This window comes from Microtus pennsylvanicus, chromosome 2 (assembly GCF_037038515.1).
Source record: "Microtus pennsylvanicus isolate mMicPen1 chromosome 2, mMicPen1.hap1, whole genome shotgun sequence".
NCBI classification, from domain to species: Eukaryota; Metazoa; Chordata; class Mammalia; order Rodentia; family Cricetidae; genus Microtus; species Microtus pennsylvanicus.
Genome location: NC_134580.1, coordinates 18270855 through 18295373, shown reverse-complemented (window position 1 = coordinate 18295373; position 24519 = coordinate 18270855). Strand labels below are relative to the sequence as shown.

At 38.7% G+C, this 24519-nt stretch overlaps 1 protein-coding gene across 1 annotated transcript in view; it reads left to right on the top strand.

Annotated features, from left to right (window-relative positions):
• The window catches only part of Syt10 (synaptotagmin 10), a 65229-nt gene extending 42618 nt beyond the window's left edge, over positions 1-22611 (top strand). The window contains exons 4-7 of the mRNA XM_075960369.1: positions 7838-7958; positions 12159-12330; positions 15419-15548; positions 16975-22611. Of these exons, the coding sequence (XP_075816484.1) occupies positions 7838-7958; positions 12159-12330; positions 15419-15548; positions 16975-17046 (495 nt within the window). The 3' untranslated portion in view covers positions 17047-22611. The remainder of the gene's footprint in view (positions 1-7837; positions 7959-12158; positions 12331-15418; positions 15549-16974) is intronic.
• Positions 22612-24519: the final 1908 nt, after the last annotated feature.

Here is a 24519-nt window from a genome sequence, read left to right as displayed (position 1 = left end):
TAATTCCACAAATCAGGGGATCGGTGTGGGAATTCTGCCAACTTGTAATTATATGTTACCCAATTACACATTCTGGAACTGGAGAAATAGCTACAGGGTGATTTTAGGGAATCACTGGACCTACAGTGACTTGGACTTCAGCCAAAGCAATATTAATCACCTGACTTCCATAAGCCCCTACTTTAACTGGAGGGTGTCAATGTGACTTTGAGTCTCCAGGAATCAGTCTCAATTCTGAACCAGTATTCAATAGATTCCAGAATGTCTGAATGGATGAAAAGACTTCTATTTCAACAATGACTGTCTTCCAATGGAAAGGCCAAGAATCCAATAGTTGTTCAGTCCATAAGGATGGATGTTTCAGGTGGTCTTCAGACTCCCAAAGAAGGCTCTAATACCAATGAAGAAATGAACTTATCAGAGAGAGTGAGGGCAAGAAGGCAAAGAGAAAGAGTGTCCACCTTCCATGTAGACTGCCACCAGAGGTGTGACCCTGATTTAAGGTGAACTTTCCTACCTCAAAAGATACAGATTTAGGGTGGGTCCTCCCACTTCAAGTAATTCAATTAATAAAAATCCCTCACAGGTATATCCAGCTGCTTGAATTTTAGTTAATTCCAGATGAGTCAAGTTGATAACCTAGAATAGCTATCACACTACTTATTCTTTGACAGTTTCATACATATATACACTGTGTTTTGATCATATCTTCCTCCAAAGACCCTCTTCTACCCCAGAACAGTTCCCCTTCCCCACTGAGCCCCTCTTCCCTTTCCAACTTTTGGGGTCCTTTCCATCTCCTTCCTCTTTTTGTTTTTCTCTTATATTTAAGATAGATTTTTTTCCCTCACATAGTATATCCTAATCTAAAAAAAAAATCTTAAGAATTTTTTTTACCACCTCAAGATGGCTTTGCAGCAAGAAGGATGATGCAGATGTTCCATTTAGGACTGGCCACGTTAGACTCAGTTATTCTCTGCATGTTGACCAGTTGTGGGTCTTCGTGGTAACCCCTGTCTACTGCAATAAGAAGTGTATCTGATGAGCGGCAAGAGCTCCACTAATCTATGGCCTAAGGACAAGTAGAGAGACTCTAGAAGTCACAAAATATTAGTAGTAGGTTCTGCCCTTGGGACTGTGACCTCGTCAACCAGGGATTGTGGTACCAGTCATGAATTGCCTCGCGTGGAGCAGGCTTTAAATTTAATTTTAAACATTATGCTGATTATCCCCATGACTTTATGTCACTCTGTCACCTAAGGGTGCTTGTCATTGCTGCTGCCAGTGCTCACAGCTGAATGAGACTGGTTATGACCTTTCTCCCTGGACAGCCTTCACCCCACCTTCCTGCCACATCACCCTGAACGCACCTGATCCTGTCTATTTGTTTTTCATACTCATTTTAAGTACACCTTACCTCATCACCCTACATCCGCATCTGTCCAGCTCTCTTCCTGTTTGAATCTTTCAACATTCAATTTACTGTCTCCTCGCTTTCATATTATCTATGTGCTCTTCCATGTGCTGCTGCCCACTTCCTTTAAGGCAAGACACTTCTAGACCTTTCATCTCTATTCTAGTGGCCTGGTTTTCAGGGAATCCCGAATTAAACACCCACAATCAAAGAGTCGGGTCTAGGATCCGAACAGACGAGAGAACACAAGCAATTTTGTTTCTGATGGTAGCTTACCTCATTCAGTATATTTTTTGGTTTCATTTTTCTTTATAGCTGAATAAAGTTCCCAGTGTGTACATTTGCAAACTTTCCATTCGTCTGGGCATCTGGACTGATTCCGTTTTCTGTCTATTGTGGATAGAGGGGCAATGGACATGGATGTGCTAATATAAATATCTCTGTATTAAGATAGTCATTTGGGTATATGGCAAGGACAGATATACCTGCATCGTGTGGTCTTTGGAAAAACCTCCAGGATGATTTCCAAAGAGAATGGAGTAGTTTGCATTCCCACTGACAGCATATAAAGTTCTCCTGTCCTCATACCCATGACAACATTTGTTATCATCAGTGCCCTTGAATAAGGTATAATCTCAAACTAGTTTTACTCTGCATTCCCCCTGATAGCAAAGAATGTTGAATACGTTTTGAATGTTTCCGAACCATTTGTAATTCTTCTATTGAGAACTTCCTGTTCAGGGCAAAATCCAGTTTTTCAGTCGGTTGTCTTTGATTTTAGCTTTGTGAATGTATTGTATATTCTAGTTCCTAATCCTATGTCAGATATATAGCTAATCGGAAAAGATTCTCTCCCATTCTACTTACTCCCTTAGCAGTTTCCTTTGCTGTAGAGAAGCTTTTTAGTTTGACGAGGCTTCATGTGTCAAGCATTGGTCTTATTTCCCAGGTAACTGGAATTCTGTTTAGGAAATAGTTACCTATATTTATGTTGCAATCAAGGCTACCGTGAACTCACAACTAGACCCCTCAATGGGTGGAAAATGAAATGTTTTATTCAAACTGCCAGAGCTATCTCTCGGGATTCAGAGATGATAGAAAATGGTGGGGGGATTCTTGACAGTTTTAAGGGGTTATGTTGCAGCAGGAGGTAGCTGAGTTAGCTGGAACAGTCTGGGAACTAAGAGGGCACTTAGGTCTGCTGAAGGTTTTGAGTTAAAAGGGAACTAGATGCCTGTGCTGGAGATAGTTAGCTGAATGGGACAGAGAGGGAAGTGATGGCTCTTTATTACAAATAGAAACCCACTTGTCAAGGTTTCTGAGGAATGCTGGTTTTCGGTAGCAATCCTTCTGTGTACCTGTGAGAGTCCAGCCTGAGCTGCGCCCAGACCATCATTTTGGACATTGCCAGTGGCCTTGCCATTTGGGAGGTTGGGAGCCCACTTGGACCTAGCATATATCTTGCACTCCCTGCTTTTACCTTTAACAGTTCAAAGATATCTGGACTTTATAAGATTTTTTTTTAAAAAAATACAGAATTAAGTTTTGTGCAGGGCAAGATAATATGTTTGTAGTTTCATTCTTCTGCATGTTAATGTCCAGGTTTCTAGAACTGAAGATGGTGTCTGTTTTTAATGTATATTTTTGGATACTTTACAAAAAAAAATCTGGTAGTCATTATTTGTACATGTATCTGGTTCCTCTATGCTATTTTATTGATCTATGTGGGGGTTTAGTGCTGGTGTCATGCCGTTTTTATTACTGCGAGTCTGTGCATAAAACGTAAAATCAGGTATGATAATAATACCTCACACTTGCAAATGACTGCTTTAGTTTTCCTCAGCCATTTTTGCACCCATACATATTTTAAGGGGTGTGTGTGTGTGTGTGTGTGTGTGTGTGTGTGTGTGTAGTATATCCCTGGGATCTGGATTGTGATTTCTTTGAATACACAGATTGCTTTTGATAGAATGACCATTTTCACTCTTTTGATTCTTCCTATCCATGAGTAAGGGAGGATTTTCCACCTCTAGTGCCTTCCCAATTTCTTTCTTCAGTGTCTTAAAGTATTATAGAAGTTGTAGAAAGTTTTTTATCGGACTGTCTTTAGACCGCCAGTCCACAAACAATGACACAGAGACATTATTAATTATAAAAGCTTAGGCTTATTTCCACTAGCTCTTAGAACTTAGCTAACCCATATTTTTAAACCTACGCACTAGCACACGGCCCCTTTACTTTCCTCATCTGACCTCAAGTACAGCTCATCTGATTTGTTTTAGGGGCTATTTTGAATGAGATTGCTTCACCAATTTCTTTTTCAATATATTTGTCATTTATATGGAGAGAGTCTACTGATTTATATCTGTTAATTTTATATTCTTCCTTTTCTGCAATTACGTTTTTAGTTTTCAGAGCCTTTTGCTAGAATCTGTTGGGTCTCTTATGTATAAAATGTCATCTACAAAAGGGAACACTTCGGTTTCTCTTATTTGTATCACTTTTATTTCCTCTTCTGTCTTGTTGTTCCAGATAAGACTTCAAGCCCTTCATTGAGTAGTATGTATTCTTGTCTTGTTTCTGATCTTTTTTATTTTATTTTTAAAAACTATCTTTTCTCATTCTATCTGCCAAATCTAGTATCTACTCCCTCTCCTCCTCCCACTTCCTCCACCTTTCCCTTATCCTATCCCTATCCCACCCCCCATTCACCCCCATACCACCCTCTTCCCAACCACTCAGAGAGGATAAGGCTTCCCACGGGAAGTCAACAAAGTCTAGCACATTGATTTAAGGCAGGACCAAGGCACTCTCCCCTATATCTAGGCTGAACAAGGTATCCATTCAAAGAGAATAGGTTCCAAAAAGCCATAACAAGCAGTAATGATAAATCCTGGTCTCACTGCCAGTGGCCCCACTGTCTGCCCCGGCCATATAACTGTCACCCACATTCAGAGAACCTAGTTTGGTCCTATGCTGGTTCTCTCTCTATCAGGCCAGAGTTGGTAGGCTTCCACTAGCTCAGGTAAGCTCTTTCAGTGGGTGTCTCATCATGGTCCTGACCTCTTTACTCATTCTCACTCCTCCCTCTCTTTGACTGGACTTTGGGAGCTCAGCCCAGTGCTCTACTGTGGTTCTCTGCATCTGCTTCCATCAGTTGCTAGATGAAGGTTCTATGGTGACATTTAAGATAGTCATCAATCTGATTACAGGGCAAAGCTAGTTCAGACACTCTCTTCACTATTGCTTAAGGTCTTAGCTGGGGTCATCCTTGTGGATTCCTGGGAATTTCTCTAGTGCCAGATTTCTCACTAGCTCCATGACAGCTCCCTCAATCAAGATATCTCTTTCCCTGATCTCAGTCTTTGTCCTTCCCCCATCTCAACCATCCCATTCCCTCTAGTTCCCCTCCCCCTCCCCTTCTCTGCACCTCCTAACTTTCTACTTTCCTTCTCACTCCTAGGCCCAGGGTCCCAACATTCCCAGGAGATTTTGTCTATTTCCCCTTTCCCTGGTGATCTATGTATGTTTCTCTTAGGGTTCTCCTTGTTACTTAGTTTCTCTAGAGTCATGAACTATAGGCTTCTTGTCCTTTGCTTTACAGCTAGTATTCACCTACGATTGGGTACATACCATGTTCATTTTTCTGGATCTGGGTTAACTCACTCGGGATGGTTTTTTTCTAGTGCCATCCATTTAATTTTGCATTCTTTGTATATTCTAGATATTAATCCTCCATCTGATATGCAAGCAGCATAGATTTCTCCCATTTTTGCATGCTGTCTCTTCACTCAATTGTTTCCTCTTCTGTGCTGAAGGTTTTTAATTTGATAAGGTCTCATTTGTCCACTTTTAGCTTTGTTTCCCAAGAGACTCGATTCCTAGTCACAAAAATCCTCCCAATGCTTATATCTTAAAAATGTTTTCCCCACTGCTCCCTCTAACAGTTTCAGAGTTTACGATCTTTAGTCTGTTTAGATTTGATTATATACAGGATAAGAAATAGGGATTTTGTTTTATTCTTCCATATGTGCATATACAGTCTTTCTCAGCACCATTAGTTAAGAGGCTGTCTTCTTTTACACTGTGTGTTGTGGCCATCACGTGGCTGTTGCTGCGGGGTTTTATCTGGGTCCTTTATTCTGCTCATTGATCACTCTCTGTGTTTGTGCCAGTATCTTGCTTGATATGGTTTATGGCATAACTTAAAATCAGCATCATTTTACCACTTGAATTATTTGTTTTGCTCAAAATTGTTTTCACTATCTGAGTTCTTTTGTGTTTCTACAAACTGTAGGCACCATTATACTAAACAGGGAAAAATCTCCAAGCATTTTCAGTAAAATCAGAAACAAGACAAGGCTGTCCACTCTCTCCCCTATTCAATATTGTGCTTGAAAGTCTTAAGTCTTCGTTAGCAGTAAGACAAGAGAAAAAATACACAGGAAGAGAAGAATGCTCAGAGTTCCTGTTTGCAGATGCTGTGACTCTGTACATAAGAGACCCCAAAGACTCCTAGAAAGTGAAACCCTTTCAGGAAAGTGGCAGGATACAAGCTAACAGACAAAAGCCAACAGCCCTCCTGTACACCAGTAAGCCACATGCTAGAAAAAGATCAAGGAAACACTCCTATTTAAAGGGGACAAAAGAATAAGCACAACCAGGGAAGGAAAGACCTTTGCAATTAACCTTTAACACATCAAAGAAAGAAAAGACACAGGGAGATGGGAAGCCCTCCAAAGCTCATGGACTAATTCCAGAATCAGTTCCACGGAGGTTGCTCTACTACCAATGCAACCCACAGACTGAATGCTATGCCAATCCAAATTCTGATTACATTCTTCAGAGAAATAAAGATTTCCAAAAGGTTTTATATTTTTCATTCCAAGTTGCAGTCTGACATCTGACTTCCACCATGCCCTTTGTCATACATGTAACCATGCCCACACACAAAATAAAAGACTGAGCTCAGGTTACCAGGCTTAGAGGAATCTTTCCAGCCCCAAGAAACAAGGAACTTTGAAGAACCTACTTCGGTGCTCCTGAGTATTAAGTTAGGAATTTATTTTCTCCAAATTAAATCAACTTCAATTTTTTTCTTTAGGAATAATTTCATTGAATCTTTTAATTCACCCTTAAAGCAAAATCCTTAATTCTCATAATGCATTCAGTTTTCACTGTTTGCCATCTATGCAGTGACAGCATATAAATCTACATCAGAATGCTAGGGACATGTGTAATGTTTTATCCAGAATAATTGTCCATCTGAGAGCTGAGGATACAGCTTATTGGTTTAAGCTCTTGATCCCCAGAATACACATAAACAGCAGGTGGGTGTAGTGGTTCACCAGTAATTCCCAGCCTTGGAAGGCAGAGACAGGATTCCTAAGCAAAGCCGTCTTGCAAAACCAGCTCTATCGTGCTGGTGAGCTCTGGATTTGATTGAGAGACCTTGCCTTAAAGACTAGGGTAGCAGATAGACAGAGGATGATTCCTAACATCCATCTCTGGTCTCTACATGCATGAACATACAAAGGCACATGCAATAAGAAGAGAGAAAAGTGAGGGGACAGAGACCAAGAGACATGCAGAGAAACACACACACGGAGAGAGACAGACAGACACAGAGGCAGAGACAGAAATAAAAGAAAAAGAAGGCAAACAACTGAACATGAGAGATGGCTAAGTTCAACAAGCAGCCCCTTCGAAAGCAGAGGCAAGCGACACTTGATTTGTGGGAAAGAGGCGACAGTGCTTATAACAAGACTGGGCTGGTACATTAGAGATGAAGCAGAGAGCATCCAATCAACATGGGTTCTGTATAGGGCTTTTCAGTGTGTCGTCTAAATGAAGACACACAGAAAGGAAATTCTTCACAGCCACGCTAAGAGGGTTGCGAATCAAGAACTTTCCAGGCACACTGGAGCTTGTAGTCATGCCCCGCTGTGTGTGTGCGTGTGTGTGTGTGTGTGTGTGTGTGTGTGTGTGTGTGTGTGTGTAAAATTCGATTTTCATTTTATGAATGTGAAGCTTAACTTATGGGATGGGAGATGAGTTTTATAGGTTATTCAATCCTGATGGGAGACAGTGGTTTGAACAGTCATAATATATCCCCGAAGAGTCAGTAATAGATGGCATGTTTTGACAGTAGTGTAGGGACGAGCTGCTCTGACTTGGTTGGATGCAGAGTAAGAGGAAACGAAGACTCTCTTCCTAGTAGGAACCTATTAGATATGTTCTTTTTACTAACTCCATTCACAAAAACAAAAGAACCAACTTGTAACAATGTATCTGAATCCTCAATGAAACTATTTAAAATTTTATAATATTCTAATAATGTGAATTTTCTCAGTTATCTTCCCTTTCGTTTTGCTTTCACGGTGTGTTGTTTGAAATTGCTAACATTACCAATTGCCAATCTAGGAAAGCATAGACCTGGGTGAAATCATGTTTTCCCTTTGCTATCTGCCAACCGCTGGGCGGATGACTTTGACAGTGATCAAGTGCAGAAATCTGAAGGCAATGGACATCACCGGGTCATCGGGTGAGTGCACACACATCCCTACATAAATAATTTCTCATAATGAAAACCATATGGCTTTTAATTACCTCTCTGCTATGGGATAAAATAAAAGCAGAAAGTAAGATAGTAAATCAAAATGTTAACAAACCACCTTTTAAAGGTAACATTAAAATTATGAAATCTTTAAAAACTATCAATAGATTGACTTTGAACTTTGGTTTTTGCCTTTCTTTCTTCCTTTCTTTCCTAATCTAGTCTTTCTAAATGCCTAATTTATTTTGTTCTCCCAAGCTTCCAACTAGTCTGTTTGTAAGGGAAGGTCCTTAGACTTTCAGCTGTGAAAGTGTCCATACAAAGATATGTTTAAATTGAGTCTACTTCCTTTATGTATCTACAGAGAAACATAAATGTAAGCTCACCATTTGTGTTTGCATCCTTGACTCCTTTCCAGTAAAAATTTGGAACATCTAAAGAAACTACGAGAAACACACAAAAGCAGTATGTCAAGAAAGACTAGAGGGAAATTTCTCTTGTGGGAATTTTTGACAAAGGAGTGAAACACACGGTGAACCCTTCACCCTCCCTTTCGCGTGTCTGAACATAAATTTATGTTGTGGTATTTTCCCAGAGAATTATGAAGCAACGCAAAGCAGCAGGTGGCAAAGGATGGGACCAATTATCATGGAGGCTTTGACATCTTAATGTGGGGACCACACCATGACTACCCATTCCTTTCTTAAAGTTTGCAGAAAGACATGGAAGAACAATTAAATTTATTTGGGTGAAAACCTTGTGTCAATGTATATCACTGAACATCAACAAGGGACCCAACAAGTTATTGCTTATTCTATCCCTTATGGGACATTTTAAGCCAAGCAGAGCAATGCTAGAGTTGTTATGAAATTTGAAGTTGCTCCCTGGTTATGTGAAGCTCTTCCTGGTTACGTGAAGCTTTTCCTCATCAGAGTCCATGTTTGAGAGTACGATCTCATTCTACCTTGCAGAAGGCATATGCACTAACCAAGGAGCCACTGCTGGTGTTTTAGGCAAAGAGTGTTATCAGAGACGTAACGGGAGAGCAGAGGCAAGAAAATCTCATTTCCTTTTTCGGATGTGGTTGCTCACTGAAAGAATATTTCCCTTAGAATTGTCTCCCAAGTGTTAAAAAAAAAGGCTTCTGGGAAGGTTAGATATTAACATTGCCCCCTTACATGCACCAGTATGTATATAATTCCCATAAGGAAATACCTTTTGTTGCTTGAGATGGTCCAGATACATTTTTCTAGAGTTTAAAATGTACATACTTGCTTAACAAATTAATATCTTATTCTAAGGAAGCAAAGTTATGACTCTAGGAATAGACAAAATAAGATCAAGAATCTATTGTCCTAAAGTAACTTATTTAATTTTAAAACTATCAATACTAAAGGGCTCACACACACTTTCTTTGTTTTATTTAAATAACGTTTTTCACTATTTTACATACCATCCAGTTTCCCCTCCCTCCTCTTCTCCCCTTTCCCATCTACCCCCTCCTCCATCTGCATTCATGTATAGTTGAGGCAGGACCTAGATTTTCCCCTTAAATCTAGGTCCGGTGAGGTAATCCAGTGTGCCGAACAGGTTACCAAAAGCCAGCTAAGCACCAAGGAGAGGTCCTGTTCCCACTGTTAGCAGCGTTACCAAGGGACCAAGCTACACAATTGTCACACTTATGCAAAAGGCCTTGGTCTGTTCCATGCAGGCTCCCTAACTGTGGATCCAGCGTCCATGAGCTCCCGTGAACTCTCTGTGGGTTCCGCCATAATGGCAACCCTGGCTTGTACAATCCCTCTTCCCTTTCTTACTCAAGACTCTTGGAGCTCAGCACAGGGCTTGTCATAGAACTCTGCCTCTGTTTCCATCAGTTGATAGAGTATCTCTGATGGCAATTAGGGAAGTCACCAATCTGTTTACAGTAGATGACCAGATCAGGATCCCTCACTGCTATTGCTAAGTGTCTTAGTTGGGATCATCCTTGTGGCTTCCTGGAGGTTTCCCTGACACCAGGTTTATCCCTAACCCCAAAATGCCCCCATCAAGACATCTCTTTGGTTATTCTTCCCCTCCATCCTGCCACCAACCCACGTCCTGCACCCAGTCTGGCCATCCCACTCCCTCTAATTACCATCCTGCCATCCCCCTAGCCTCCTGCCCCTAGTTTACCCAGGAGATCTTTTCTACTTCTCCTTCCCAGGAAAATCTATGAATTCCTCTTTGGGCCCTCATTGTTATTTAGACTCTCTGGGGCTATAGATTGTAGGTTGGTTATCCTCTACTTCATGTCTAATAACCACCTATGAGTGAGTACATATCATGTTTGTCTTTCTAGGTCTGGATTACCTCACTCAGAGTAATTTTTTTCTAGATCCATATATTTGCTTGCAAATTTCATGGGGTCATTGTTTTTTTACAACTGAGTAGAGTAGTACTCCATTGTGCAAATGTACCACATTTTCCTTATTCATTCTGCCGTTGAAGGGCATCTAGGATGTTTCCAGATTCTGGCTATTACAAATAATGTTGCTATGAACATAATTGAGCAAGTGTCCTTGTGCTATGATTGTACATCCTTTGTGTATATACCCAAAATTGGTATAGCTGGGTCTTGAGATAGATTGATTCTAAATTTTCTAAGGAACCACCATACTAATTTCCAAATACAAGTTTGCACTTCCGTCAGAAGTGGAGGAGTGTTCTCTTTTTCCACACCCTCTCCTACAGAAGCTATTATCAGTGTTTTTGATCTTACCCATTCTGATCGGTATAAGATGGTATCTCAGAGTCATTTTGATTTGCAGTTCCTTGATGACTAAGAATTGAGCAATTCTTTAAGTGTCTTTCACTGTTTGAGAATCTTCTATTGAGAATTATCTGTTTAGATCTGTTTTTTTATTTGGATTATTTGACATTTTGATGTTTATCTTCTTGAGTTCTTTATATATTTTAGACATTAGAACTCTGTCAGATGTGAGGTTGGTGAGGATCTTTTCTCACTCAGTAGGCTGCCATTTTGTCTTATTGACAATGTCCTTTGCCTTCTGGAAGCTTTTCAGTTTCAGGAGGTCCAGTTTATTAATTATCGATCTCAGTGTCTGTGTTACTGGTGTTATATTTAGGAAATCATCTCCTGTGCTAAAGCACTCAAGGCTACATTCTCACTTTCTCTTCTGTCAGGTTCAGTGTAACTGGAACTATGCGGAGGTCTTTGATCCACTTGGACTTGGTTTTGTACAGGGTGATAGATATGAAATTATTTGCATTCTTCTACATGTCAGCATGATTATACAAGCACCATTTGTTAAAGGTGCTTTTTTTTCTTTGTATCATTTGGCTTCTTTGTAAAAAAAAAAAAAACAGGTGTTCATAGGTGTGTGGATTTAAATCGCAGCCTTTGATTCTATTCCATTGACCCACATGTCTGTTTTTATGCCAATACCAAGCTGTTTTTATTACTATAGCTTTATACTAGAGCTTGAAGTCAAGAATGGTGATGCCTCTGAAAGTCCGTTTATTATACAGGATTGTTTGAGCTACCCTGGGTTTTTGTTTTTTCACACACACTTTCTTATTTAGTAATGAAAAACATATAGGCATCCTCCTGAATATTAACCTTCAGCAAGCGATGAAAGGAGACAGAGACAGAGACCCAAATTGGAGCACAGGACTGAAATCTCAAGGTCCAAATCAGGAGCAGAAAGAGAGAGAGCACGAGCATGGAACTCAGGACCGCGAGGGGTGCACCCACACATTGAGACAATGGGGATGTTCTATTGGGAACTCACCAAGGCCAGCTGGCCTGGGTCTGGAAAAGCCTGGGATAAAACCGGACTCTCTGAACATAGCGGACAATGAGGACTACTGACAACTCAAGAACAATGGCAATGGGTTTCTGATCCTACTGCACGCACTGGCTTTGTGGGAGCCTAGGCAGTTTGGATGCTCAACTTACTAGACCTGGATGGAGGTGGGGGTTCCTTGGACTTCCCACAGGACAGGGAACCCTGATTGCTTTTCGGGCTGGGGGGGAGACTTAATTGGGGGAGGGGGAGGGAAATGGGAGGCGGTGGCGGGGAAGAGACAGAAATCTTTAATAAATAAATTTTAAAAAAAAATTAAATATGGTGTTTTTCGCATAGCATAAATGCTTTAATTTTAATAAAATTATCTCCCTTCTCACAGATCCTTATGTCAAAGTGTCTTTGATGTGTGAGGGTCGACGACTTAAAAAACGGAAAACGACTACAAAGAAAAACACTCTCAATCCTGTGTACAATGAAGCCATTATTTTCGACATCCCTCCAGAGAATGTGGACCAGGTCAGCCTGTGCATTGCCGTCATGGATTATGACAGGTGGGTGGAGGCTGCTGGCCCCGATGCAGATCTTCAAGTTGTCATAGCCAGGTCACATCTGCTTTCCAGGTTACTCACTGTTACAGCAGATCTCACTTGAAATAAAAACAGGGCAATGATTCATGAGAATCTATAGTTAGAGTTTTGGTTTGGTTTCACCTCCAAAGCAGTCTTTCTTAACATTCACCTGAGGCTGAAGAAAGGTCCGCAAGTAGTATGAAGAACTATTTAGATGTGGGGTTGGTGAGGACCTTTTCTTCAGAATAACAAACACTGCAGTCCAGAGTTGACTTCACTAGAGGGGCTACCACATAAGGATAGTGATGCTCACCCCAACTCTATAATGAATTGGCTTTGAAGGCCAGCATGTCTTTGGGATTCACCTTCTCCACTGGGAAACTGTTAACATGCTGTGGAATGTGGGGTGATGATGGAACTGGAAGATGCATGGCCATCAGCTCAATGCTTTTATACATTGCTTTTGATAACTCTACCACTTGTGTAGAACGTGAATATAAAATGCTTAAGAGAATACTCATTGGACTATGAGGAGTGGTAGGGTTGTGCCATTTAGTGTCTCAAAGCCAGCCCCTAAAAATATAAATAAATGAATATTTTCTGATCTACTTGAATTTATATTAAAGGAAAAGGATCTGTGATAACTTTTCAGTAGTAGAAAAATCTCGAATTATCCCATTCTTCAAATGTTAAAAGCGCTATAAATGTTTTCATTAATAGCCCTATTTTGCTTTAGCACCTACCCCTGTTGACTTCTCAAAGCACTGAGTTTGAGTAGGTACAGCTAAGCATGTCATCAACCCAATGTTAAGGAAATAGATATTAATGCCACATAAATCAGTAAGATAAAAATTATTCCTATAAATATGCTTGTTGGGAAACTTCATAGTGCCATGAATTTACATAAGGAAAGACCAGAAAAGCATACTGGAGCATCCTAAAATTACCCCAAAGCTTCCTCAGAGACGCCTATCTAAGTGATTCTGTGGAAAGTCTTTCAGATTCTTTCATATTACATTCTGTTTCAAGAACAAGCTTTTGAAGGAAGTTGGGATGGCAGAGACATGTAAGCTTAACACTCAGGGGGAGCAGGCAGGAGACTCAGTTCAGCTACATAGTAAGTCTGAGGGCAGCCTGGGCTGCATAAGACCTGGCTTCAAAAAGATTAAAAAGAAAGAAGCACAGCATGCCAGGTGCTGTCTTGACTTTCCTGATAGGAACCAGCTTCCGCCATTGACTCTTCTGGGCCTCCAGTTTGTTATGAAATGAAATTATAGTAATGTTACCCAGAGTGAGAGTCATGGGCTCGGGATTAATTGTATTAAAATGCTTGGGGGAAAAAAACTATCTTTACATAGTGAACTCTCAAAAAATATTAGTTATCCCCAGTCTAAATGGATACATCTACAGAACACTTCCATGCCTAAGGCTCAGGAAACATTGCAGAAGAGCAAGTAGAAAGATTACAAGAGCCAAAGAGTCAGGGAGTTTGCTGTGATACTGTCTCCTAGTAATGACAGAAGCTACACCCATGAAATATCACCAACGTGACTGCATAAATGTGAGCTGAACAAGGACTACAACTGACAAGCCCAAGAGGATAAAGAAAATACTACAAGGCCCCAACCCTACACAAAGAACAATAGGTGACTGAGGAATGCTGGGAGCAGGAGAGGTGGTCTTCTCCAGGGAAGAGCACACCAATAGGTCATCCAATGCCAAATGGTCAGCCCTGGAAACATACATACGAGTAACATTATACAGACTGAAGAGCTTATATTTAGGAATGCATATGCCTGAACGTATACCTATGTACATATAATAGCAATTAATGAAAAACGAGGCCATGAATGTGAAGGAGAAAGGAGAACAGTCTCTGAGCCTGTTTGGAGAAAGGGGGATATGGAAATACAGTATAATTATATTTTAATATCAAAAATAAAAAAGTAAAAATAAATATTAGCTATCACTTTTATTGGTTGCAGTGAAAGTGGGGCATAAAACAGAAAATAGTAATGTCAAATGGTATGCTTTGTTATGCAGTGATAAATCATAGTGGTGGGACTAAACACAGCCCTGCCCCCCTTAATTATACTGCCAGCAATAGCGCACTCACGCATATAATTTAGTCAGTAAAATAGAGACTGTTATGCCGGAAAGTGAGCACTGTCCTCCTGCCATACAGTCTAAACACCATCACAGAGCAAGCCTTGTGAAAAGGGTAGGGTTTCTCCTGACAGTGTGGGGGTTAGGTAGGACTGCATCCCAGAAAGCAGCGTTGTAGAAGTGAGGGGTCTGCTGGTGTCCCAGGCACACACTTTCCTTGTCAACATTGCATAGGTTTATGAGTCTTTTATATGTAAATTCATTTTGTATGTTGATATTATTTAGTTAATTATCTCTGGACCTTTTTTTTTTGGTCTGGTTGGTTGGTTGGTTGGTTGGTTGGTTGGTTGGTTGGTTGGTTGGTTGGTTTTGAGACAAGATCCCATGTACCCCAGGCTGGCCTCAAAACTTTCTCTGTAGATAATGATGAACTTGAACTTCTGATTTTCATGTCTCCACCTCTCAGCCAAACCCCACATCTGGCCTACTTAATTTTTATTTAGAAATTTTCATTTACTCTAAACTGCTACACAATAATCCTTTCTCTATAGGGAATATGTTCTATCATGTTCCATAGATTATGGAAAACAAAGACAGTGGTGAGTTCCATGTATTCTGTTCTTCCTACATGTACAGATCTTCAGAAAGTCTGCTTTATAAATTGTGCACAAGATTGCCAGTGACAAGTAGCAAATAATAAAGTATGACATTATAACAAAATACTGTATAAATCATTATTTAATATTGATGTGTTATTTGTTTCTAGAACTTTTCATTTGATATTTTCAAACAGCAATTGCCCATGGATCACTGAAAAGTACAAAAGTAAGATCTGGGTCTGGAGACTACCGTAGTTGTAGAATCTACTGCTTTTGATGATGTGTTAAAAACTGTACTGAAATATGGAACATTCCACTTACCTTTGAATTCTGACAGTGAAAGTATGATATTCCACAAATCCTAGGGTGGGACACAATGAGGTCATAGGTGTGTGTCGAACTGGACTAGACGCTGAGGGTCTTGGCCGAGACCACTGGAACGAAATGCTGGCCTACCACCGGAAACCGATCACACACTGGCACCCCCTGCTGGAGGTAAGGATGTGGGTGCTGCCTCTGCCCTCAGTTACTTAAATATTTTTTTTACCTGCTAACTTTCATTTGACATTTTCCTTATTTACCTTTCAAAACAATTCTCTCGCTTTTGTTTCAGAGTCTCTAACATCATCTTTTTCAGCCCCCCATCAGTTCCTATGTATCAAAAGATACATAAGAACACAGGACATAGCATGGCATTAGATCACAGATAGTTTTCTAGTAACTGGATCAGGGACAACTGGCATTAAAAGACAAATGTACTTTCCTCTACACATATCTTTTTTTCATCCCCTATGTCTTTATTTAGTAGACAAACAGATTGTATGGACCAGAGATATATGCACAGCCTGAATTTAGCACTACAGGAAAATGAAGAGTGAAATTATATTTTTCTTGTTAGAGAAGGAATAAATGAGAAAGTACGAGTTATTCAAGAGCTGAGTAAGTTGGTAGGCAGAGGTGAAAGCCTCACAGAGCTGAGTAAGTTGGCAGGCAGAAGTGGAAGCCTCACTTAGAAAAAAAATCTACTTATTTCAACTTCATTAATCAAACTTCATTAAACTCTCAAAATACAGATATGTAAGGATCATGAGACTTACCCTTGTCTTTGGGGTTGCCACCTGACAAGCTGGCCTTCCCATTTATGAATTCCCCAGATGAAAATTCCCTCCTACTTAAAAGAAAAAGGAACACAGCCTTGAATTAGTGTTACAGTTTGTTGCTGTAATAAAATACCAAGACCAGAAGCGATCTCTGGAAGACAGCTCTTTTTGGCTTATCCATACGGTGGAGAAGCATAGTGGCAGGAGGCCAGGGAAGGAAGCAGAGAGAGCCTGTTTCTATCCACAAACAGGAAACAGAACAACCGTGAAGAGGGGCACTAAAGGTGTAAACCTCAAAGTTCACCCAACAAGGCTATCCCTTCCAATGGTTCCATAAGTTTCCCAAACAGTTCTCAAATTTATGAGCCTATGGGAGCCATTTCTCATTCAGATTATCATAAGTCATTGGTGTCTACAATTTCTTGCTGTTCTTACCTTGCACTATAGTAAGTAATATTACAGAAAAAAAACTAAGCATCTCCTATAAAGGGTGGGACCCTTCTAAAGCCATAAAAGGAGCAGTGAGACATTGTTCTGTGTACCTTCTATGTTTCAAACAGTGTGTGTTACAGGAAATGTTTGTGTTCTCTCTCTCTGCCTTAGAAGGTAAGTTCTGAAGAGTGTGGAGGTTACAGAAATCTTCTCTTCAGAGATTTACAAATTGTGCATGAATATCACCATTAACAGAGAGAGAGAGAGAGAGAGAGAGAGAGAGAGAGAGAGAGAGAGAGAGAGAGAGAGAGAGAGAGAGAGAGAGACACGATTGTCATTATATGCTTTGCCATCATTGGATCAGATTTTATGAAATTCCTATCTTTCAGTTACCTGGCCGGGCAACCAGCTTTGATAGTCAAGGATCCTGTTCTTCTCCAAGACTACCATCCACACCATAAAGCCTCCAAATAAAACCATGTCACAGAAAGACCTAGAATCATGTGCTCATCGAATCAGATATACACAGACACAGAACATTTGACTTCTTCATTTAAAATATACCCATGATAATGGATAATTTGTTGTATAATTTCTGTTTGTTTTACCTCTTGGTTTATTTCTGTTTTTAACTTTGAGCATATCAATGCATTTTATCTGAGTACTAATAATCTTAGTTATATAAGGTATTTTATATTTCATGTCATTTATTAGCACCGTGTTTTAATATGTTTTAATTCTTTGCTTAAACAAAGAAATAAGTTATTTGACAAGAGAACCCAGTTTTGTGTAAAATTAAATATAGTTTATGCCTGTGTTGTATGAAATAGTAAAAATCTATCATTTCCAGATGTACAGGCTTTATGTAAACTTTAATGAATACATTTAAATTAATTCCACAGGATCAACTCCTTCAAGTTCTAATTAATGTCACTTGTATGATAATAGAGTTTTCCTTCGCAATCATCATTTTTGTCATTGAGGTTTATCCCTCAAGCTTCTTATTTGGGACACTCAGCTAAGCTGCAAAAATGAAAACTCACTTTGAATATAAATGTACAAAGTGACATTGAGTAGCAGGTTGTCAACAGTAGTTCAGACACCTGCTATAACGCTTAGTTGCTAGTTCTGAAACTTCTAGTCATCTTCACCTCAAGGGTAGCATTGGTATCCACCCTAAGTGGCTACAGTCATAACTTCATCTTTCACGGTTCTCTCGTACTGTGGTGTGTCTATTCTGTGACTTGAAGCTGCCGTGTGCTCCCATGATTTTGATGGATCGCACTTAACAGAAACCAAAAGTCCAGCCGCTCTCAGTGCCATGGTCCTTTAGATAGACAGGTGGTGACTCCACCCACTCAGGAGCTCACTGGAGTGGAGAGTCTCAAGGAAAGCATGACTTGTTGTTCACCAAAATATAGATGCAGTACAACTTTTACACTTAATACAAACAAACATATTCCAAAGGATTAGAAAGCCAGCCATTGACTTTCAAACGGATTAATTAATCAAACCATTAGAGGAAAAAACTATGCAAATGCTTTTTTTTACAAGAGAACTTTCTTTGAAATCAGGTCAGCTTTTTATTGTCTCATTTTAAGACCCCATTGGACGGAAACTGTATGAAATTAACCTTACTTTTGAGGTGTGCGTATTTAAAGTTTATTCCACAATAAGGTTTTTTTAAAAGGAAGAAAATTTGTATTTGGAATTTTAAAACAAGTTAATTAGAATGAGAAAGTTTTAGACAATGAAGTTTTATATTTGTAAATTCCCTTATTTCAAATATTAGGAAATATATTTAAAAGTGTTGAAAGTTCTCTCATCAAGATTCAATTACTGTTAACTAGATTGAAAACACATCACACATTAATATTCTCAGTGTAAACTCAGTTCTGCCTAAAACTTTTCAAAGATGCCTATGTCAAGATAATGTAAAAACACTACTAAGCTTTTTCTCATTAAAAATAAGAGAAATATGTCTGAAAACACTTGACTCTCCTGTCAAGTCAAAACACACAAACAAACAGAAACAACCCCTACTTGTGGCAGACTGAGAGACTCAAGATGACAACTAATCTTGAAGTCTTTGTTTCACTGTAAAATAATAGCTGTGAGATGGAAAGAAAAACGCTAGAATTCTAGTGTGCTAACATTTAGGGAGATACTCTAGCAGTAGATATAGCTGTGACATTTCTTAAGTAGGTGGTGTATACATTTTCATTCAAAATGATATCTTATAGACTTAACTCCTGGCAAGATCACAGCTAACTTCCTAAAGAGAACAGGCTAAACCTTCCGAGGAACAAAAGGGAACTGTCAGGTAACCAGAATATTTTAAATAGGAGGCAAGTAGATGAAAATTAGATTGGAAAAAAAATAAATGCAAAATTACACGAGAATTAAGTCATTTATTTCTCATGAGAAGTACGTCAAAGCATTTGCTCAACCTAGGAAAGAGATTAAAGAGAGAAATTTCACAACTTTCAGCTAATGTGTGAGAGTTTTCTCTCAGAGTACTGCACAAATTCATTAGAACGACAGTTCATGCTGAGAAAAAAAAAACAATCCTTATGTGTCTTATGCAACACCACCCCCTCATTCTCCCCTTTCACGCACTGAACCTTCTCTCTGCTTGTGAGGTACTGTCAGTTTCTCAGCGTTTAAATACGGGTCAGTGTTCCAGATGCCCCCCACTAGCCTGTGGGATGGTATGTGCGGGTCGATGCAGCATGAAGCTGTAATTTAGGTATACAATAAATTCCCGATTTCAGGGACGCATTCAGGGACTCACCAATATATGCATCTAAGGAAAAAGATTCAGTGTTGCCTTGTGGGCCTGACAGCACAGTTGCTAAGTACACTGAACATGAAAGACACCAGTATGTGTCTAGTGCACACTCCTTTCACAAATCCAGCAGCTGATTCATTTGGGATTTTGATTTGTTCCTCATTGGTGTCCTATATTAGATTTTAGTCAAAATGTCCAGGTATGATCATCTGCTTCCTAATTCACTTTTCTCACTGGTTATTGGTTGCTTTTTCAGGCCACCCTGTGTTGCTTGTACCTCACATGTAAAACTCACCGTGTTCATAGACACTCAGTTCAGTACCAAATGCTAGGACAAACGCCAGGGAAGTAATGGGAGGAAGCGGAGCCAGTCATGCACCGTCATGTAGTTTTGTGGTGTGTGCACATGTTAGTTACTGCAGGGAGCTCACAAGCAATCAATACTGACTCAGGGTTTATAGTAGAGCAAATGTATCTGACAGATTTGGTTGTGATTGTTAATTGATGCTCACAACTATGAGTGTTCTTTTGTAGTGTTTATTCTTTTAAAAATTTCCAGGCTCAGTAAGACACTCTCAGTCTTCAAAAGTAAAAAAGTCAGAATTCCATTCCACTGCCATCTCTATTATCTATAAAGCAAATCATAATGTATTCCAAAATGAGATGTCCAAGCAGCCAGGAATTACTACAATAAAGGAACATAAAATCATAACATTGAACACACACCAATTTCTTTCTACCTCTTCAGAAAAGCCTACTTGATATATTCTTGAGCAGAATTTGTCTGATTCTTGCTATAATAGCTGAGATATTACCAACCAGTTTAACTGCAAATAGTTAGAAAACTGGATTGGTATGGCCTTGGGCAACCACTCGGCATCTTTGTTAAATGTAAAGAAAACATGACCAGGTGTCACAACTTGATCTTCTAGCAATTACAGTTTTTCTGAGATGAACCGAGTTGGTTTCAATGCTTGTAGTTTTTAGACTAAAAGTGTACTGTTGTCAGCAAGTAGATTTTTAAAACCCTGAAGATGAGATAATTTAAAGAAACCATATGGGTAGTGAAAAAGATATCAAAGCATAGGAAACAAAGATATTGAGGTGTCGTAAAAAGGAACTCTTTTGTATTTTAAGTCTTAGTGGGCAATAAATTCTCAAATAATGTTCCAAAACTCCATAACTTAGCATTTAATAATTACTCAGAGACAAGGTTCAGGATACTATTTATCTGAACCTGCCGTAAAGATCTAGTATGAAGGAGAAAAATGAGTTTTAATACTTTACATGAGAAAGAGAGCTAATTAAGTAAAATGCTATTTCCAAAACATTATCTCTTAGGTATTCTATTAACTAAGAATTTTCTTTCATTAAAAGATCAATATTTATCCAATAATCTGTCAGTTAAGATTATCATCAACCATTAAAGTTAATCAAAAAGATATATTTGAACAGTGGCCCTGCATATTTGGTCAAAATGCATTCTCATTAGATCAAAATGCATTTAACTGCATTTTTATTAAAATGCATTTTTATTAAAATTCAGTTAAATCGTTATTTTCCTTTCATCATGTATATCAAGGAACTATAATAAGTTTGATTTGGTAGCATGGTAGTGCTGTGCTAAAGAGAGAGAGAAAATCATTCAATTAAGGACCAAGGTAAGCCTTAATGATTTACTTAATGAAAATATTTGAATACTAAAAAGCAGTGACTGACAAAAATAAGTAAAAGATGTTCAAGAGAAATGATAGTATTTTGTATGTATGAGATGATTAGATACACTCCTCCCAGGGGGAACTATTTATATAAATCTTATTTTTATCTCTATTGTGATGAGAAATACGAGTTGCTCTTGATATATTTATACAGAAATATTTTAATCTCAAGCCTACAATAATTTTTGATGTAGACCATGAGACCCTTTCCAAACAGTGACACTATGTCTGATTTTATCACAGAGGGTAAAAGTAAACCATTGTCTTCTGATGTTCTGTTGAGTTACACCCACTGTGCACAGAATGTCATACTTACTGAACATATGACTGAGTTTTAATTATTCAATCTCATGAGAATTTTGTTTCTTGAAAATAAATTACTGAATATTGATGCAATTTACAGATATGAGTCAAAATTCACTAAGAATAAGTTTTGATGTTGCAAAGTTAATGTATAAAATGGATAGATTCGCTAAGGCCTGCCATATTGCTTCTTGTGTGCCTCATCTGAGCATTAAGACAGGGAATTATATCTTTCCATGATTTGCTGAAAACTTTGCTCACTCCTGATAACTGCTATCCCCAATATTATGTAAAACAACAAAATAGTCATCCTCTATAAATACTTATGTAAATTATCTCATAGGTTTCATTAAGATTCGCTATTTTTCTTGTAGAATCCTTTAAGCTTTGCATTTAAAGAATTTAGTAATATCAACATGAAGAGCTCACTGCATCAAGGAGAAGCAGGCAAAACTCCAATATGTAAAATATTTGCATCTCTAGCTTGTTCCTTAAACAAAGAGTACGACATGCAGGTTGCCAACATTAGCTGTTATTAACCCAACAGAGCCAAGATGGGGTTCACATTCAGAGATGGAGAAATCACAGAACACTGTGAATTCAAAATTAAGATAAGTCAAACTAGAAAAAAAAACTGGCTTCCGTCATAAACGTGATGTTTCCTCTAACTCCCTTACAAGTCGATAGTAGCCATGTATACTGATAGGACCTGCTAATCCTCTTCTTCCCACAGAGCCTCAGGCAATTTGAATCCACCATAGTTCATCGTTTTTCAATACCTTTAAGTCGTTGTTCTTAATGTAACTTTTCAAGTGAAGTTTGTGATTTAATACTTAGCCATTGTTTAAGTCAGTATCTTTGACTTCTACATTATAGAACAGAAACTGAAGTCTTGAAATTTGTGTCTCTGACTTTGTACCTGGTGACCAGTCATTTGCAAACCTTGACATCTTATAATCATATTCCTTAGAGCAGGTGTTTCTGTAAACCCTCTGAAAGGTGTTACACATTGTATTTTGGTATTTTTCCTATGTCTTCTTTAGAGTGTAGGAACATATTTGTCAGGATCAGATGAATTATGTAACAAAGAAACCTCAAAGTTGTTATGAAGGGTAGTTCATAATTACTTTTGTAAAAGAAATGGAAAAGCACTTGAAATATAATTTTATTGTTTCATATGTATTTTAAAAAAGAAATAAAGTGATTATAAATAATTCTATCTGTTACTAAAAAAATCCTTCTTCTCAATTTAATTTTGCAAGATAACTGTGAAGCTTTTCTTGAATATGAATTAAGCACAGTTTCCAGTTGCCTTTAATACTCCCTAAAGTGGGGGCTGGAAAGCGTACCGCTGTTCTGCACCACCTTTAAGTGCCTCTGAAACAAAGCGCAGGTTACTGAGAGAAGAATGCAGCGGGTTGACCTAATGGTCCCCAGGGCTGGAATGTAGCTCAGTCATAGACCATTCATCTCGAAAGCCTGAAGCGGGGTTCCAACCCCAACAACACAACAAAGAAAGCTGTAACCTGGGGTGAAAGCCTTCAGCTGAGAACATCCAGAGACCCAGAAAAGTGACTTCTATGCTTAGCTCTGACGATCGGGCAGCTGTAGAAATGCGGTAGTGCTAGGAAGACATGACTTGATGCTAAAACGACAACCTAAAACAAAATTTAAAAATCCAGACAGAAATCACAAATAGCACAAACAAGTTTCCCCTTGCTGTCACTGCAGCTAAGAATATTATAAAATACGCTTTTCTTGAAATAAAAAAAAATCACCCAATTCTAAAATTACCATAAATTTTGGTAACAGAAATCAATTGCCTTTGTTAATGTATTTAATGAATCTGATTAGTCAGGAAGAAGGCTTTGGTGTGCACAATTGGTTCTTTGGAGGAGTATCTTTTTAAAATAAATTTCCACATATATACCAATAAAATATTTACCTTACTCAAAGCGGCCATCAAATTCTGCAGCGCCAGCACACACTCACAATGTATGTAGTGTCTGTCTGAATGGTGCCACCAGGAAACACAAACACTGTTGCTTAGTAAATAGTAAGGTACAGGCGCAAGTAAAACCATGGAACTACCGGAACTAAAGGCTATCACCGGAAGATCAAATCAACAAGAGTTTCAATCCAGATTACTTCAATTGGTTATATTGCCTAAAATAGACAGAACATGTGTCATGAATCAAGCTTGATTACATACCTTACTTTGTATAAAACTTTAAGTATGATATTAGGATCATTTTAAAAAGTGAGAGAAAGCCGTGTTGATATACAGTAATTAATGACAGAGAACGACGTTGCTCTAAACTTTGAAGTGTATTCAGATCTGAGCTTTTATCTTACACAAGTCATGAACTATGAAAGTGAGTACTTTAAAATCTTTCACATACATTTTCTTGAACCCTAAAACAATTCCTCATTTTCATTAAACAAAGATAGTAATTGTAATTGAGAAGTTAAATGAAAACCAAAGGTCACGTAGTTGGGACTGGATTTCAAATATAGCTCTTTCGCCGGCAAGTACACATACATGTTATAACCTTGTGCTTTGCCAGTGGAATTCATTAGACAGACAATGAAATAAAAGAAAGCGTTCTCCTCTCGGATAAATCATCAGACTCTCATTTGCAAATGAAAATCAACTGTCTGACCAACAGAAAAGGAAGGAAAAAATTCAAAAGCTGTACAGTGTGCCCAATGAAATCAAATCCAATTACCCAGTTAGTCACTTCTCTCATTTTAATTTTCTTATTTCCACTATCTAGTTCAGTCTTTGCAGCCCATTTCCTATATTTTCTGTATAAGCCTTGAAAAGTATTACTAAAACCCCTGGATTCCCATGGACAGATCCTGGAATAAACAGCTCTACCTCCTTAAATGTGTTATGGGTGCCCTATACGCTTCTTCACAAACTTTAAATGAATTTTAAATAAGTAAAGTGGTACCATAACAGATGGAACTCTGAAAAGTAAAACAATTTGAACTTTGACCCTACTCCAACAGACACAAATATAAATATATATACCGTCTGCCTTGCTCCTCCAGTCCTACCAATTGATTCCAAGTTGACCCATAGTAGATTTTCCCTTGCAGGGGCTTTGGAAGGCCAG